Below are 19,485 nucleotides of genomic sequence, written 5' to 3' on the forward strand. Positions count from 1 at the left end.
GCCGAGGGTGGTGGCACAGGCCTATACTCCCAGCACTCAGCGGGCAGAGCCAGGAGAATCGAGAGTTCCAAGGCAGCTCAAGGGGTACAGTGGGGAGCGCTCCAGGCCAGACAGGGTTACATAGGGAGCGCTTTCTCAGAAAAACCAAACCCAAAGGATAAAAATCCTGCTAGGCCCAAGCATTTAGGGCATTCCTTTGGCCTCCTCCCTTACTTGCTCCAAATCCTCTTTTTCTTTTTTTTTTTTTGAGGGGGGGTCAAAGAGGCCCCCTTTTTTAAATGTGAAATTTAAACACTTAGAATTACTTGTCAGGGCCCTGATCACTAGCGAGTTCCCCAGTTAGAAGCTTGGCCATCGGAGTTCCGGTGAGCGCCCCGCTGGGCACGAGCGCGCGCTCCCCCGGTGCAGGAAGAACCGCCGCAGCGCCAGCCCGCCGGGGCGCGCAAATCTGCGGAGACATTGAATGAACAAAACGGAACGAAGGAATGAATGGGCTGACGTCGGGGGCGGGGCCTTTGTTACGTCGCCCACCGGCGCAGGCGTGGTCGCACGTACGCCGCCGGCTCGTGGACGCCGCCGGAAGGGGCCGCCCCCGTCTGGCGCAGATCCCGCCGCGGGGCCAAGAAGCTGGGCGCCGCCTCGCGCCGCCTCCCCCAAGTCCCTGCCCCGCCGCGGAGCGTCACTTCCGCCACCCACCCCTCCCCGGGGCTAGGGTTGGGGCGGGGAGAGCGGGGGAGGGAAGGCCATCCGAAGCCCGCGCGCCCAAGCAGGGACTACATTTCCCGAGGGGCCACGGCGGAGGCGGCGGCGGCGGCTGCTGCGGCGGACGCGGACGACGCGGCGACGTCCCCCGGAAGTGGAGCCCGGGACTTCCACTCGTGCGTGAGGCGAGCGGAGCCGGAGACAAGAGCAGAGGCCGAACTCGGGATCTGACAAGATGGCCGGGCTGCCCCGCAGGATCATCAAGGTAACCGCCCGGGCGGGCGTCCGGGGAGGGGGGGGGCCCTGCTCTCTCGGCTTCTCCTCCCGCCGGCGTGCCGGGCCCGCCGCGGCCATCCGCTTCCCCCACCCTCGGCAGCCGCCGAGACGGCCCGAGGGAGGGAGGGAGAGAAGGAGGCATCGCGGAGAAGGGTCCGGCCTCGGCGGCGGCGAGGAGGGGGCGCCCGGGAGACTTCCGGCCGCCGCTGAAAGCCGGACAGCGGGGGCTCCGGGGTTGCGGGGGCCGCGGCAGGGGAGGCCCGGCCGGTGCCGGGCGGAGGGCGGGGCTGCGGGCTGCGGGGCCGGCGCGGGCCTCGGCGGTCTTTTCTTGATTCTCGGGCGGGCGGGCGGGCGGGAATCGCGGCGTGGCCTGGGCTCGGGGCTCGGGGCGCGGGTCCGGGCCCGGGCTAGCCGCTCCGCCCCGGAGCTCCCTTCCCTTGGATCGACAGTCCCGGGTGCAGAATGAATGAGCCGGCCCCGAGAGCCGGGCGGGGCCGCCGCGGGCCGCCAGTGGCGGCTCCGGTAGGGCCGCGCGTCCTGCCACCGACCGGCACATGTTCGTCCCCGGCCGCTCGCACTCGGCGGCCTTGGGAGCTCGGCGCCCGGTGGCCCTGGCTTCCGTGTCCGCTTCCCCGTGTTCCTTCTGCTCGTTATCTCTGCGAAGTGATTTTACTCTAGTTGGCAAACTCTTTTTCTTTCTTTCTTTTTTTTTTTTTTCCTGCCAACTGTTTTTCCGTTCCGAGGCGGTAGTGTAATTACCCAAGGCTTCTGGAGGGCCTCAGTTAATGGGGATGATCTGGGAGACAGTTTGCCTCTCAGGTGACCTGCGCCTCAAATATTAAGCGCTCCCGAGGCTCTTTAGGAATACCGTGTTTTGATAAGTGCATATGGAACCGTGGAGACACTCGTTTCTCGATTTTCTAAAGTCTTTACATAACCCCGTTGAGTCTTCAGACACGATAGGCATTGTAATCCAAGAAAACTAGGTCTTAAAAAAATTTTTTGGCATCTTTTTATGAAGGATATTGGTTAAAAATCTGCACTCCTCAACGTGCCAGTGAAGAGCCCAAGTTGAAGCTTCATTTTGCTTGCGGTAATCTAGTGAACACGTACGTATTTATGGCGGTGTTCACGCTTCGTAGTCCCTCAGACAGTCACAGATGCGTGAGATTGGAGTGTGTGACAGAAAGGTGCTTGAAGTAGAAAAACAAGACCATTTATAAAAGTTCTTAGGAAGAAAGAGTATCTAGTCAGTGAGCACTGGAGTCTTAACATAAACTTCCACTGCCGCATTTTGAACCTCAGATTCTTTCAAAGTGGATTTTAATTGTTGGGCCGTGCATTGGAAGGCCCTGACCGTGGTTTAATTCTGAAACAGACACATGGCCACTGGTGATCCTGTTAATCAGGATTGCATTTGAAAAATGATGGCTTCCCACCACCGACCATCGAATTTCTCTTGTTATTTTGATTGTGGACTAAACATAGTACAGATTCCTAATGAATATAATTCTATAAAATGCATAGCAAATCTACCAGTTGATGTAGTTTTTCATTTTTGTTTGATTCTGAAGATTGGTATTCTGCAGTAATATGAAAGTCTTGGATGGGAAAATGAATTCTGTGGAATAATATCTTATAAAATTAAGGAAATGGTTTAAAGTAGAAAGTTGGAAGTGCTCTCAGTTGAGTTCATTTGGTAGACAATGCTTAAGCATACATTCAGGTTGCCATTTTGATATATAAAACAAGGTAGTGGTAAACTCATGCTCTAATATATAGTCTTTGCAGTATTTTACTGCAGGCACCTCTTGATTTAATCTTAATTAACTTTAGTACTTTTAGCTTTAACGGAGTGCCCCCCCCCCATCACTAGGGCAGATTAAGAGATTAGTATCCATTTTTGTATTATGTAGGTTCTATAATCAGTAAAAAAAAAAAAAAAAATTTTTTTTCCTAGTCTTGGGGATTGAATTGAAACTAGTTAGGGCTTTGGTACATGCTATGCAGATGCTTTACCACTGAGCAACACCCCAAGCAGAAAAACAGTTTACATTCAAGTTTATTGTGAAGTGTATGCAAGCCTACTGAGTGCCATCCTCAACACTGCACACAAACCAATCATGGTATTTTATTTATTTGTTTGTGTTTTTAAAACAGCGGTTCTCACTGGCCTGGAACTCAGATTTACCTCACTCTGCCTAGAGTGCCGGCATTGAAGGATTGAAGGTGTGTGCCATGCACCCATCCATGAAGTGTTTTATACTTAGGATCCCAGTGTGATAGAGGCAAAAGGGTTTAGAAATAAATCATCCTGCTGGGCGGTGGTGGCACACGCCTTTAATCCTAGCACTCTGAGGCAGAGGCAGAGGGATCTCCTTGAGTTCCAGGACAGCCAAAGTCACACAGAGGAACCTGGAAAAAAAAAAGTTAATCATCCTTGCCTCCTTAGGGGGTTGAGGCCAGCCTAGGACATGTGAGAGCTTGTTTCAAACATGAGAACTGTGTGGTAAGGGTGGCTGAGGCCACAGGAACATATTTTCTTCTATTTTATTTCTTGGTAGCCTTTGGCTTTCAAAGGATAAGTTTTACTGTTGCTAAGAGTCCTTTATTTTTAATTTTTGAGATAATCCCTCTCCATGTAACTCCTGTTAGCCTCAACTCAGACCTCCCCGCACCTGCCTTCCCCTTCTGGAATTAAAGGTGTACACGGCACCATACCTGGCAGTATGACTATTCTTATCTCACAAATACCAAACAGTTTGATTTAGACAGTTTGGTTTGGGCAGTCAGTGTGGTGCTTTCTACCTCATGATGGCCATTATATCTGTCCATTTCTAAAGCCATTTGATGACATGTGAACTAGATAAGATGTTTTTCACAGCCTAGTGACTGATTCAAATGACTTTCCTATGGTCTTAAAACTGGAAGTGTGACCTTCCTGTCTCTTATTTGAGAATAATGACATAAGGTATGTAAAAATACGTTGATACCAGTGAAGTGAAAGATAACCCCCCTTCTCGTTAGATGGGGGTCTCACTGTGCAGCCTTTGTTGGCCTCAAAATGCTCTGCCTCCTGATTGCTGGGATTAAAGGTTTGTGCCACCATACCCAGATGAAATGACCTTTTTTTGAGTTACTGTTCATCTGGTGGCTACCACTCTCAGATTCCTGTGTTCACTGCATTAGAGATTCTGTAGGCTCTATTTTGTACGTTAGGCACATTTATTTTCCCATCTATCTGAAGCTGCTGGTCAGTTCTGTCCTTTGCTGCCTGCTTTGTTGCATTAGTGCGTTTCTAAGCAGCAGGTGGTTTCTTTTTAAAGATGTACTTCTGAAAACTATAGTGGTTCTCCAGCACATAGTAAAATCAACGTCTTGACTAACTGCCCCAACTACAAGACCCTGCATATATCTATCTCTCTCTCTCTATCTATCTATCTATCTCTGGGATCAGCTCATCTCTTGTACTTGACTGAAGCTATTTTCCTACAGTTAGTGTTGGCTTTGCTCTGCCTTGGGTAGTGAATAGTTAAGCTTATTCCACTCATAGGCCTTCTCTGGTGTTTGTTGGCTTGCTCACTTTGGTAATGTGTATTGTGTTCTTTTCTCATAAGTCCTGTCCCTAGAGAGGTCTACAGCTGTGGAATAACCCTTCTGTACACTGTGTGAATATGTGTGGCTATGTTTGGTTTAATAAACAAGCTGACTGGCCAGTAGCTGAACAGGGTAAAGTTAGGTAGGAAAGCCAAACTGAGAATCCTGGGATGAGAAAGGGCAGAGTCAGAACTGGCCAGCCAGACCTGAGGGAGCAGGAGATAAATGTGCCATGCTAATGGGTGATTTAAATTGTAGAAGTTAGTAATAAGCCTGAGCGATTGGCCGAGCATTTACAGTTAATATAAGTCTGCATTTATTTTGGAGCTAGCGATCAGAAGAGGAAAACTCTGCCTACAGTCTACCTTAATTTTAGTTGTCTTGTTTCTTTGTCCACATAATTCCCTCCTTTTCTCTGTGTAACACTTAACACTTCTTAAACCTGTAGTATGACTTTGGGTGATCCTGGCATTGCTCCTTAATGTCAAGAGAATCTTTGACAAATACATGATAGACACTGCAATACTAATTGACATAATGAATGTGATTTATTTGGAAAAAGTTTTACAGGAGCTGTGATTGTATATTATAATTTGACATTGTTGCTGTGTTTAGTAGTGTTCATTTGAACCAGTAGTGTCTGAAAAGATAAATAGATATAGATACTCTCTTTTCTTGGTACACAAGATTTCATGTGAACCAGGCTGGCAGACTTCATTTGAACTCCTGATCTTCTTGCCTCCAAATGTGCCACTGTGCCTAGTTTTATATGGTGCTAAGTGTTGAACCTAGTGCTTCCATGTTAGGCAATCATGCTGCCAACTGACTTGTCTCTTGTGTTCTTTCTCCAAACTCATCAGAAAACAAAAGACTAGGACCAAATGGGGGAAGAGCTCTAAAGGGAGCAGAGATGATTAGGATTGACACATCTGCCTTTCACCGTTTCAGGTTTTCACCGCAGACACCAGTGTTTTAGTGTCCTGTCAAAGACCACAGTAATTCAGCTCATGTGTACTCTGCTTCTTTCCCTGCTCATGCATATACCTGATAGCCTCCCCACCCACCTGGCCAACAGTTTACCTTCAGGGTGACTCACCATTTATAGAGCTGCCTTGTAGGAGTGTAACTAATTGCTTGTTGATAGCTTTTAAATTGTGTCCTCTAATAGTAATATAGTTTTGTTTATTTGGCATTTTTTGTGGGTAATACTGAGTCTTGGTAGTTGTTTTTTAGCTATTAACTCCCTTGCTACTCTACTATAAGTTCTTGCTAACTACTCCAGACTATCCTCAGATTTGAGATCTTGCTTCAGTCTGGAGAATGGACTACTATAGATGTAACCGTCTTGTTAAATAAGAAACACAGAACCAATTGCAGAGTTAAAAACCATGAGGTCAGAGCAAGAGCGGAAAACCTTACCCTTCACTGCTTCTGCTGTCCTTCCTCTCCACCAGAGACCTACTGCTGTCTGTCCTATCTTTTTTATAGATTTTCTGTTCTGCCTTCTCATTGGTTGTAAACCTAGCCACATGATCTCCTCGTCACTGCCTGTTTGTACAGACCTCCAGGTCTTCTATGGTTGGTATTGAGATTAAAGGTGTATGTCTGCCATGCTGGCTGTGTCCTTGAACACAGATCTACCTAGCTCTGCCTCCCAAGTGCTGGAATTAAAGGTGCAAAGGTGTGCACCACTACCGCCCAGCTTCTGCTCTGGCTTGCTCTGACCTCAAGGGAACTTTATTAACATACAAATAAAATCACATTTCAATACAAATAAAATATCACTATAGACTACCAACCACATCATTTAGCATTAGAATTTTTCTCAGTTTAAAGCTAACAAAGGTTACTCAAAAGTATCCCTGAAGTGAGAGATTTCTCTTATCCTATTTATCATAAAGAAGAACTGGTTATTTTGGGAACAGATAAATCTAATTTCAGCTTTATGTTATACTGGTAGGATAATCTGATCTTAAAAAACAAATCTTAATTTTTGGCTGGGTGTGGTGGTGTGTGCCTTTGATCCCAGTCCTCCAGAGGCAGAAGCTCATGGATCTGAGTTTGGGGCCAGTCTGGTTTATAGAGCAAAGGCCAGGACAGCCAGGGCTCCACAGAGAACCCCTGACTTGAACCCCTCCCCATTTTTTCAGTTGCCTGTGTGCTTGCTTGTGGACACATGGACCATGGCACACGGATGGAGCTCAGAGGACTATTTGGGAGAGTTGGTTCTCCTACCATGAGTTCTGGGGATAGAACTCAGGTTGGCAGGTCTATGCTTTTACTCAATGGGCCTTCTCTGATCCCATTTGATTGTTTTTGAGACTTGGTTGGTCTTGAATTTGACATCATGCACCAGCTTCCAGAGTGTTGGGATCGCAGGCATGCCAACACATCCAAAGTGACATTCTTTTGACTTTTATGTGTGCAGCAAGTATGTCTGCAGGCCAGAAGAGGGCACCTGATCTCATTATAGATGGTTGTGAGCCACCATGTGGTTGCTGGGAATTGAACTCAGGACCTCTGGACGAGCAGTCAGTGTTCTTAACCTCTGAGCCATCTCTCCAGCCCATCTTTTGACTTTTTAAAATTAGTTATGGACAAGAAAATACTGTCTTATAAGATGGTAGCTGAGTTATTCAAGGAGTTGATTAATATCTAGTAAGCTGGTGATGTGGTAGCTCACTTGGTAGAATGCTTACCGAGTATGTGTAAAAGCCCTGGCTTTGATGGCCCATGGGCTGTAGCTTGAGCACTCAGGAGGTAGATGCTGTAGAAGATCCGGAACTTTAAGGTAATGCTCGGATGTAGCATGAAGCTTAAAGGTTCTTATTAATAAATAAAATCAAACCTGAGGCCGGTTATTGGAGTGAACGCTGGAAGATCAGAGAAGAAGAACAAGCCACAGTTTCCTCACCTCGCCAGTTCCTCAGCTGGTCTTGTTTCCTCAGACTGCAAGCCTTTGAGTCCTCATCCAGAATGGATCTCAGCTTAACTGTGCTGCTCCAAAGCCTAAATGCTGAACCAGGCAAATGCTTAACTAGTTCCTGGTCCTCACTCCTTATATACCTTTCTACTTTCTGCTATCACTCTCTGGGATTAAAGGCTGGATTTCTGGGATTAAAGGTGTGTATCACCAAGCCTGGCTGTTTCTAATGTGGCCTTGAACTCAGAGATCCGCCTAGCTCTGCCTCCCAAGTGCTAGGATTAAAGGCGTGCGCCGCCACCGCCGGGCCTCTGCTATGGCTTGCTCTGACCCATTTTCTGGCCACCATTTCTGGCTCTGTTCTAGTGGTTGTCTGTTCTCTGACCCTAGATAAATTTATTTTGGGGAACATACAATATTTCGGGGGAACACAATACCACACTCCTCTCCTGAGTTCCATCCAGCCTGGGATACATAAGGCCATCGCAGAATCAACCTGTCAACCAGCCAACCTCCAGACTGACCTAGCACTAGTTTCTTTCCTCCACTTTTCCTTTCCTATTTGGTGGGGATTTCTGCTTCTCTTCTTCCTCATTTCCTCCTGTCTTTTCCTAGGATGGCTTCTTGCTTGTCCTCCTGTTTCAGCCTCCTGAGTATTGAGGTTATGGAGGCATGCTTGGTTTTTATTTTCTGAGCCCTGCAACTCGCCATGTAGTTTAAGACATTTTAATCGTGAACTCCTACTACTGATCCATAACCAGCCCCTAAATACTTTGAAACGTTGACTTCAGCATCTAATTGGGGCTACATCTTGGTTGAAAGAAAATTGGCTGTTCAAATTTGCAAGCTCTCTTTTAATTTTCAGTGCTTTCGTTTGTTTTGTCTCTGTCAGTTTGGTTATTTTTAGGCAGATCAGTTTGTATTCTCACAGTCTTTACAGACTTAGGGATTACAGCTATCATAGCTAAGAAAACACTCCAGTAAGCTAGTAAGACTTGAAGGGTACATTTCAGTCTTCATAACTGATTTGTCTGCCTTTCTGTCCTCTACTGGAAAGTCAAGTTCTTGCACAGAGGGACTAGTAAGTATGAAGTGTGGAATAAGGTAGAGAAAAAACAGTGGTATAATTTATAAATCCAATATGTGTGGTTGTATAACATCTTAAAAAACTTCAGGGTTAGGGTTTGTTGAAAATCATGACTGTTTAGTCACTGTGTTCCAAGTTAGCACTGATAACTGTTGAGCAGCCAGAAGTAGTGGTATGTCACTGTTATCGCCTCCCAGGAGGCTGAGGCAGGAGGATAGAGAGTTTGAGTGCCACCTCAGCTACATAAGGGGAAGGTGGCTCAGCAGTACAGTATTTGCTTACCATGTGTGAGGCCCTGGATTTGAGTCCTACCTAGTACTACAAAACGAACTCTTGGGCAAACAAAGCTTTGTCCATTTTTAGATTGTTAAGTTCAAATTTAGTCTGTAGATAATGTTCATTAGAGAGTTGTAGAGTGACTTTTTCTTCTGGATAAGGTCTTATACTGTAGTATTGGTTTCTTATCCTGTTGCTATGATTAAAAACTTCACAAAAACAACTTAAGGGTCTTTAATCCCAGCACTTGGAAAGGCAGAGGCAGGCCGCTCTGTGAATTTCAGGACAGCCAAGGCTACACAGAAAAACCCTGTCTCAAAAAAGTCAAATACAAACAAAAAACAAACCCCACAAAACTTAAGGGAAGAGAAGGAATTTCTTACTATTTTAAAATTATTTTATTTGTATAGGTGTTTTGCCTGTATGTATGCCTGATGTCCATAGAAGCCAGAGAGGGCATCAGATCCTCTGGAGCTAACAGTTGTGAGCTGTGTGTGGGTGCTGGGAATTGAACCCAGGTCTCTGGAAGAGTAGCCAGTGCTCTTAACCACTGAGACATTTCGCCAGCCTGAGAAGGTTTATTTTGACTCACAGTTCATGGATAACAGTTCATCCTGGTGGGACAACTAAAGGCAGGAGTTTGAGAATCCTGGTCAAGTTGTATCTGCACAGGAAGCCAAGAATAGTGAATGTTTATGTTCAGTTAACATTCATCCTTCTGTAGCTCATAAACCAAACCAAGGAAAGGAACAGGGCTACTACTTTCCTTAAGGGTGAGTGTTTCCATCTTAATTAAATCAAGGTAATGCCTCATGGGAATGCCTATGTGCTGACTTAATCCAAATAATCTCTCTCATAGGTGTAACCTAGAGGTTTGTCTTCTAGATGATACTAGATGTTGTCATAGTGATAATCAACATTTGTCATAATCAGGCTGTCCCAGAACCTACTATGTAGCTGGCCTTAGACTCTGCACCCCTCCATTTTCAGCTTCTCAAACAATGGAATTCTAGGCATATGAGACACCATGCCCAGATTTGTGGCAACTATTCTTGAAATGAGGTTAGTCACAGTTTTTTAATTCTTTATAATAATGAGATCTTACTGACAATGAACTGGCATTGTTCTAAGCACGGTACATGCATTCATTTAATTCCAGCGGTAATCCTGTGAGTGTATTATTCCCTTTTTATAGCTCAACTGTCTTGCATAGGGGGTTCAGTAATTTATGGAATATTGATTTGAACCCAAGTAGTGTAGTTCCCTGGGCTAAGTACTACATATAGCAATGCATGTTTTTTATATGTGGACCAATGAAATGGAAGCATGTCCAAGTGAAGGATCTAGCTGCTTTGTTTTCTTGCTTTACCAAAAAAAAAAAAAAAAAGTGTGTGTGTTTTGCATCTTGTGTGTCCATGGTGTCTGGAGGCCAGAAGTGAAACTAGAGTTAAGGACAGTTGTAAGTTGCTATGTGGGTACTAGGAACCAAACCTGGGTCCCCTGCAAGAATAGCAGCAAGTGTTCACAACCGCCAAGCCATCTCTCCAGGCCCTGTCTTTTTGCGTTTTTTGTCCAGAATTCTTTACTGTTTAATCAGAGGCTTTTGCCTATTGTAGTATTGAAGTTTGTTGTAGGTTTGCTCAAGTTCCCTGACTTCAGAGTTTGTAGTTCTTTGAGACTAGACTAGAAAGCAGTTATTACCACCATGCCACTTGCTATTTCCTGTCTTCCCTTTGAATCCCTCCCTCCCTCCCCTATGAGATGAGGTCTTGCTGTGTGGCCAGTATCCTCAAACAAGCAATCTCCCTGCCTCAGCACTCCTAAATGCTAGGATTAATTAACAACCCTGTGATACCAAGTTTGGCTCTGTTCTTAATAGGAAGACACTCAGGGTGTCATATCACATTGAAACCATTTTAATGTTGAACAGAACTTGGTGGTTTTGGCTGGGTGGCGGCGCTCTCAGGAGGCAGAGGCAGGTGGATGGATCTCTGTGAGTTCAAGGCCATCCTGGTCCACAGAGTGAGTTCCAGGACAGCCAGAGCTGTTATACAGAGAAACCCTGTCTCAGAAAAGAAAAGAAAACAAAAACAAACCAAAAAACCTTTGTTCTACTAAATAAGTCTGAAAGTAGATTCAATTTCTTTTTTTTTGCTCCCATTGTGTTTTTAATTCAGAAGGATTTATTTGTATCTGACTCCCATTTGGAGAGAATAAGAAAAACTACCTTCCTCATACAGTTTTCTTCTGCCTGCAGACAATTCTTGGTGTTAGCTTAGGAAAAAAATTTTTTTTTCCACAGTTGGAAATAGTGATTTACAGCTATAAAATTTGACAATTCTTACCCTTGGCTGTGAAAGAGCTATTCTCATTACCCTCCCCCCATAACGCCATGCCTGCTTTGTTGTTGCTTTTCCTTTCTTTTATTGTGCTGGAATTGAAGCTAGGGCTCCATGTATGCAGGTATTCTATTGCTTGCACCTCCCACCCCCACCCTTTGAGACACAGTCTGGGCTGAAGTTGCCCAGGGTGGCCTTGAATTTGAGATGATAATCTTGCTTCAGCATCCAGCCATGCCATCTTGCTCTACTAAGTCCAGCTTGTAGATGGAGTTTTTTGTCAGGACTGCGGCTCCTAAATTATCACTTGGAGACTTATTAATTATATATAAATGCTTGGCCAGTAGCTCAGGCTTGTTACTAGCTAACTCTTACATTTTTACATTAACCCATATTATCTACACTCTGCCATGTGGCTTGGTACCTTTTCTCAGTACAGCAAGTTCATCTCCCATCTGCTTCCTCTGTACCTCCTTGAGACTCTCGAGATTCCTCTTCCTTTTTTTTTTTTTTTTTTTTTTTTTTTTTTTGTCTGCCAGTCCCACCTATCCTCTATGTATCCAGCTATTGGCCAGTCAGTTTCTTTATTAAACCAATCACAGTGACACATTCACACAGTGTAAAGGAATATTCTACACCAGCTGTTTTTGTTGTTGTTGTTGTTATTTTGTTTTGAAGACAGACTGATCTTAGTCCAGGCAATGGTAGTGCACCTCTCTAATCACAGAACTCGAGTCAGAGGCAGGTGGATCTCTGAGTTCAAGGCCAGCATGGTCTACAGAGTGAGTTCCAGGACAGCCAAGGCTGCACAAAGAAACCCTGTCTTGAAAAACAAAAACCAAAAAAGACTGGATCTCATGTATCACAGACTGGCCTAGAATTCGCTGTATGGAAAGGACCTTAAATTTCTGATCCTCCTGCCTGCAGTTCTGTGCGTTGGCATTACAGGAGTACATCACCACCACCACCGCATTTCGGATTTTAATTAGAAAAGTTCTTTCCTTTTAGAAGACTATTTGTTAATACATTATTTATTTTTTTATTTTCTGATTTTTTTTGAGACAGGGATTCTCTGTAGCCTTGACTGTCCTGGAACTCACTCTGTAGACCAAGCTGGCCTTGAACTCTCAGAGATCCACCTGCCTCTGTCTGGGTGCTGGGATTAAAGGCTTTCACTCCTCCTGGCTCATTTGTTTTATTTTAAGGTATAATTTATATAACAATATTCAGAGCCATGTGATCAACACCACTAATTCCAAAAGAATTATTTCCATGACCTGTGAAAGAAATCCTCTACATACATGTATGTATTGCTCTAGGACTGGTCATGTATGTAGCTCAGTTGGTAAACTATTTGCCTAGCCCTCACCAGGCCGTGAATCCAGCAGGTGCTCATCCAGCAGGGTGTGGGATTACATACATTTAGTCTCAGGACTGAGGAATTAGAGGAAGAGGTAAACATTGGCTGTACAGTGAGTCCCAGACCTGGGGTCTGGGTGACGGCCTGAACAAAACACAGAAGAAACTGAGTTTCAGATTCACCTCATTTCCTGATTCTCTTCTTCACTTGTATGTTTCAGCGGACTTGGTTTTGCAGAGAAAGACTGACATTTCTGGCCTGCTCTCTGTTGTGTGTATCAGCACTGCTACTGTTTCTTTCTTTGTAGCCTCCCCAGTGTCAACTCAGTTGTTGACAGCCGTTGCTCTTTCCCCAGTTTTTTAGCGGGGCTTTTGTCCTCTTCTGGGTTTTTTTTTTCATTACCTCCTCTTCATTCGAAGACACCTTTTCACAGTGAAACATCTTAAAACGTAATCTTGAGGGCTCTCCATTGTGGGTCGGCTTGGGTTCCAGCTCCATCCTCCATGTAAGACCTCATAGTTGGGCTGCTGAGATGGCTCAGTGGGCAGAGGTGCCTGCTGCCAAGCTGATAACCTGAGTCCACTTCTGGGGACTAGTATTGTGAAAAGTGAGAACAGACTTCTGCAAGTTGTCCTCTGACCTCTACACTCATGTGCAATATGCATACATGCACACACGAAAAGGAAATGAGATGTAAAACCTCACAATCTTCCCTTTCCTCTTACTGTTTCATTGATAGTTCCTTTCTGGGCTTCTTTCCCGGTGCAGTTTCTGAATTGTTTTATCACAGTGATGAATTTGCCTGCTCCTGAGTTAAATCATGCCTAGCTGTCTAGTTGGGAATGATGATTAGCATGGTTCTCTCAATATTGGATAAATTACAAATTGGATGAGTGTCAGGTGATACTCAGTAGGACAAGAATCCTTGAGAAACAGGTTCTGTTTCCACTGACACCTTGTTTAGAGTTTAGCAGTCACAGGAAGATACTGCAGAGGTGTTGACTTCATAGCTAACACTGATTTTTCCAGGGTAGCTGTTTTTAAAGGAGAGAAGGAGCTGACATGGCCCTGCCTGTAGGCAGGAATAAGACACTCTTGTGATGTTACTGTACTTGGCTTCCTTCAGTCCTGCAGAGATTCATAGGCTGTTGGTTAAGCTTAGGGGAAAGCTGCTGTAATTTATAGCTTTAAGTAACGATTACATACTAGATAAAAAAGACTCTTAATGTAGTCCGCAGTCTACCATTGTAGATGTTTCTGTCTACATTTCTGTAAAATGTTTTCAAAGATGGTTCTGATGATTAAACAACTTACATGAATACGTGAACCAGCTTCAAAGATTAACCTTCACATCAGTCTCTTTGGGTAGATATTCTGGCTAAACCCAGCTAGTGTTTTTTTGTTTTGTTTTGGGTTTTTTTTTTTGTTTGTATTTTTACTTATTTATTTCAGTTTTTTGTTGTGTCAGATGTTCAGTTCACACAGGTCCATGGAAGAAACAGGGTCACTGTAGGATGATTTGCAGCCTGCAGCCACAGGGAGTCAGCTTCTGGTGAACTGACTGACTGTAGCTTTAGAGAAGGTTTTTTGATTGTTATACAATTTGCACCTTAGCAAGTCCATTTCCAGGTACCAAACCCCTTATCTGAAGCTCCCCAAAGAGACAAATGACAGCCATGTCCAGTCCCAGGACAGCTCAGTTTTCTGAGTCCCCCAACCAGGTTTTACACAGGCTCTAAACCTCTTAGGAAACACTCAGGTGAAAACTTCACACAGGACACAAGAGGTTGTGGACACAGGAGGTTGCGGACACGGGAGGTAGCGGACACGGGAGGTAGATCAAAGCCCCATGCTGGCCCTCCAGAATCAAACCAGCTGCATTTAAAATTTTTTTACTTTTAGCCAGGCAGTTTTGGCGCACATCTTTAATCCCAGCACTCGGGAGGCAGAGCCAGGCGGATCTCTGTGAGTTCGAGGCCAGCCTGGTCTACAGAGTGAGCTCCAGGAAAGGTGCAAAACTACACAGAGAAACCCTGTCTCAGGGGAAAATTTTTTTTTTAATTTTTATTTCATGTGCATTGATGTTTGCCTGCATGTATCTCTGGGTGAGGAACTTGGGTTACACACAGTTGTGAGCTGCTATCTGGGTGCTGGCAATTGAGTCTTGGTCCTCTGGAAGAGCAGCCAGAGCTACTTATTGTTGTTGTTTTTGTTTGTTTTGAGATGGGTTTCTCCCTGGTTGTCCTGGAATTTGCTCTGTAGACCAGAGTGGTCTCAAACTCAGAGATCCACCTGCCTCCGCCTCCTGTGCTGAGATTAAAGGTATGTGCCACAATCATCTGGCTTAAATCAGTTTTTTTTTTTTTTTTTTTTAGACAGGGTTTCTCTGTGTAGCTTTGGAGCCTGTCCTGGATCTCACTCTGTAGCCCAGGCTGGCCTTGAACTCACAGAGATCCACCTGCCTCTACCTCCCACATGCTGAGATTAAAGGCATGTGGCACCACCACTGCTTGGCTAAATCAGTTATTTATTTATTTTTAAGATTTATTTATTTATGTATACAGAAGAGGGCGCCAGATCTCATTACAGGTGGTTATGAGCCACCATGTGGTTGCTGAGAATTGAACTCAGGACCTCTGGAAGAGCAGTCAGTGCTCTTAACCTCTGAGCCATCCCTCCAGCCCCTAAGTCAGTTATTCTAAGGGTAATTTTTTATGACTTTGTAGCTCAAACTGGTGGCATGAAATGAGTTTCACGTTTATATTTTTAATTTTTTACATTTTTATTGATTGATGCTGTGTATGTGTCTGTATGTGAGTGTACACATTCTATAGTGTGCATGTGGAGAGCAGAAAACAGCTTTTGAGAGTCAGCTCTCTTTCCACCCTGTGGTTTCAGGGGATTGAAGGTAGGTTGTCAAGCTTAGTGGCAAGCACCTTTTACCCATTGAGCACCTTCCTGCCCGTGGTTTTTGTTTTGATGTGAATGTGTGTGCAGTGGCCTGTGTGTGGTCGTCAGCGGACAACCTTTGGGAGTCGGTGCTGTCCTTCCTCTGAGGGTTAGAATCCAGCAAGTATGTTTACCTGCTGAGCCATCTCATTGGCCTGCATTCATTCATCTTTTTAGTGTACTGTTTTATTACATCAGGTTTTTTGTTGTTGTTGTTGTTGTTGTTGTTTTGGTTTTTCGAGACAGGGTTTCTCTGTGTAGCTTTGCCCCTTTCCTGGAACTCGCTTTAGAGACCAGGGTAGCCAGCCTTGAACTCATAGAGATCCGCCTGGCTCTGCCTCCTGAGTGCTGGGATTAAAGGTGTGCGCCATCACCGCCTGGCCAGTTTTGGTTTTTTTTAGGCTATCCACATGACATGATTGAATTTGACCTGATACTTTAAATGTTCTTTTTATATTTGTGTATGTGTGTGTGTGTGTGTGTGTGTGTGTGTTTGTTCGCGTGCGCGCGCGCCTGCACATGCGCACGTCCGCCTTGTGTGTGCCCAGTGCACATGTGGAAGTCTGAAGACAAGTGGGATTTAAGGATAGAATTCAAGTTGGCAGGCTTCCTTTACCAGCTGAACCATGTCACTGGCCCCAGCCCTGTCTCCTTTTACTTTAGTCAGGATCTACTTGGTTGCTCAGGCTGGCCTCATTCACTACCTTTGTTGGAATAGAGCAGATAGCACCGTGCTTCAAATCTTGTTTCTCATGCAGTTTAATTTCAAATTCCTTTACTTAAGATTTATTTTTATTTTACATGTATGTATGTGCACCACACTAATGCAGGATTGTCTTTGGGGCATTGGATCCCCTGGAACTGGAGTTAGAAAGATGGTTGTGTTCTGCTATATGGGTACTGGGAACCAAAGCTGGGTCCTCTAGAATGCTGTGCCATCTCTCCAATCCTTCAAGTTCTTTAAAACAACAACAACAAAAACTGAGGTAGAGAACACATACAAGAGGCCTACGTCAAGTATCATTCCTCAGGGGCGATCTATCCATCTTGTTTTAGGAGTCGGGGATCTGGACCTTGTTGATAGGCTAGGCTGGCTGATAGAGAACTCTGGAACCTGCATGTCTTTGCCTTTAATATGCTATACAGTCACTGTTGAGCCATGTTTGTTCATTACAGTTGAGACTCCTGCACTTAGGAGATACAGCAGGAGGACCAACCTAAGTTTGAGGCCAGCGAGGGTTCCTTAGTGAGACAGCTCAAAAAACCTAAGGAGGGTAGAGAGGAAAGAGCTACGTTGGGAGTGGGGAGGGATGGAAGGAGAGAAGGACAGTGGACAGAGTATCAAAGCTGCTGGAAGAGCAGCAGAGTGAGCCTGCTGCTGTGGGCTTTTGAATTAGGTGTTGTAAGTATATAGCCTGTGTAGTTACACTACAAAAGCTGAAAGTTGGAACAGTCTGTCCCATTGTTCCTGCCACCCCCCACCCCTCACCCCCACAATACACACACCTTTTCCACCATTTACAGCCAGCTTCCTGAATCCTTAGACTGCATTTAAGTTCCTGAGTGGAGATAGATGCGCATGTCTTCTTCCACTAGGACAGGATTGAGACACAGATGTGGGTACTTGGGATTGGACTCCTGTTGGATGGTGGAGACAGCATAAAGTAGCTAATTGTGTAAGGAAGGGGTGGTCTACAGAAGGTGTGTAGGGGACGTAGTGGGCTACAACAGGTCTCTCTTCTTTGTATTTTAAAAGAAAAAATTCTTGATGCAACCTCATCAAACTTAAAGACTTAACAGGTTAACATAATTCTAATATAAATATTGCTATGCATAGTTACAGTTTTCTCAGATTTACAGCTTAAAGCAAACTTAATATTTCTTGCTAACAAAATAGTAAACTTCTGATGTGTACATCTTAAATACTTTCTTAACTTCACCAAACCATGGTGCATCAATATCAATAGGTTAACATAATAATTTCTACAAGCCTGCTCTCAACCTAACAATTTAGAACTATACAAAACATAACATTAATTCACTCAAGTAACACAAAAAAATTTTATAAATTAAATATTCTGAGGAACATTGATTCTCCTTTATATTTTAAATTAAATCTTGAGCCTAGTTTCTCTATAAGCAGTTCCATTTTTACATAAAGAGTTCCATCATCACTGTTGATAGTCTATATGCATAAGCAAATTCAAACTGTCCCATTGTAGTGAAATCATTACTGTGCATTCCATTTCTTAAGTTCAAAGGTTCAAAAAGTTCTGGTACCATTCCTGAAAGTTCCTTTGAGCCCTCATAGACAGGGCCTGCCTTGTCAGCTGCCCTTATGTCTGTATAGCTGTCAGAATCGTAATGACTCTGAAGCAAACAGTTCCAAATACAAAACCAAAACTTTGCAGTTCAAGAAGTCTCTGAAACTTTCGCTTTCAGCTAACGGCTGCGCTTTGCAGTCTGTAACCTTCTGCAATGGGACCAGGAGCTGAAACTGGCCTTCGCATGGCATCCCCGGCTTTGGGAGGAAAACCCATTCATTACCTGTATTGCTGACTCCAAGTGCTCAGCAAACCAAGTCCTAGAATCCTCAGCACGTTGTCCTATTGTACCATGAATGCAGCCTCGAGGCAGCTCCATGATTGCAGTCACATCCCACTGCTGGGAGCTCAGGCTGCAGTCAGTCTCAACAGTTCTGTTCAGCCTGGAGTAGTTCTCACCTCCACAGCTTCCTGCTTTCCAAAGTGTCTCAGCTGCTTGTCTGGCACTGAGGCTCTAGGCCTCCAGAAGCATCTGGACTCTGCCATCTCCGCTGTTCATCTTTCCCGAGGTGACACAAACCTGGCCTCTCTCTGCGGGAGGTTGCAGAACCTCCCTGTTCACCTTTCCCACAGCGCAGCATCTCTGCAGGGCTTCCCAAACTGCTCTTTGTCGCTAGCCTCTCTCTCCTGGCTTAGCTTGTTCATTTTCCACCGGGGCTTGCTTTGGGTAGAAAGCTTGTAAACCCTTGTGCATCTGCTACCTGCACAGCATTGATGCCTTGAGGATTTCAGCTTCTGAGACCCTCTGGCTGCTATTTTCTAAAGCTGGCAGTCTGTAGAGCTGTTTCTTTTTACTGGTGGCTTTCCAGAACTGCCAAGTCCACGGTCCACCGTGGACATTGTTCTCCGCATCCCAGGTTGGGAAAACCTATTCTAAATTATTTTTTTCATTGTATCTTTAAACCTAAGGCCTATACTACATTTCTCTGACTCACTTTATACTAAACCTATGACCTATTTAAACAAACATTCTATAAGTAAATTTTTTTTCTACATTACCTTATACTTCTAAGTTTTTTCTGCACCATATTACCACACTCTATCTTAATTTTTATAGCTAGAAAAGAGGGGAGATCTATAGAGAGAATTCTAACGCTGCAGCCTTGCGGTATTTCCTATATCGCCTACCTATATACCTGAGAATAAAATACCATTGCCTTCGTTTTTTTAATTCCTTATCATCATGCCTACACTCACAATCACAATACCCCCTACAATCCTTTTGTTAAGTTCTAGAGGTTGTTTGTTTTCTTTATCTTTTTCTTTGTCTCTGTTCAGGCCCCATCTGTAGAGGACCAGCCCCCACACTTATTTACTCCAGGAACTCTTGAGGAATGAGGGATAAGAGACTTAGTTAGAAATAGGGGGTGAGAAACAGAGAGAGAACACAGGATAGACTCAGGTGGGCCTGGGTCCTTATCCACCGGCCCAGAACTTTATTCCAGAGGTCTATATAACGATGCCGAGGGGTGGAGCAATAGCCCTCCCCCTTGCTAGTTACGGTCACCTGGTGCCCAGGCCCGTGGTCCAGTCAATCTCCCATGCAGTCCTGCCTGCTGGGTACAGCCCCCAGGAAACCTAGTGGGCTCCAACAAAGGGGCTCAGTAGCACTCTGAGCATCATTAGATTTTCCACGTAGTAGAAATGTTGGC

General features: G+C 44.7%; 1 protein-coding gene across 1 annotated transcript in view; it reads left to right on the forward strand.

Annotated features, from left to right (window-relative positions):
- The first annotated feature begins 748 nt into the window (after positions 1–748).
- The window catches only part of Ube2n (ubiquitin conjugating enzyme E2 N), a 33,721-nt gene continuing 14,984 nt past the window's right edge, over positions 749–19,485 (forward strand). The window contains exon 1 of the mRNA XM_036170059.1: positions 749–967. Coding sequence (XP_036025952.1) covers positions 938–967 — 30 coding nt within the window. The 5' untranslated portion in view covers positions 749–937. The remainder of the gene's footprint in view (positions 968–19,485) is intronic.

Source organism: Onychomys torridus, chromosome 20 (genome assembly GCF_903995425.1).
Source record: "Onychomys torridus chromosome 20, mOncTor1.1, whole genome shotgun sequence".
In the NCBI taxonomy this organism is placed as follows: domain Eukaryota; kingdom Metazoa; phylum Chordata; class Mammalia; order Rodentia; family Cricetidae; genus Onychomys; species Onychomys torridus.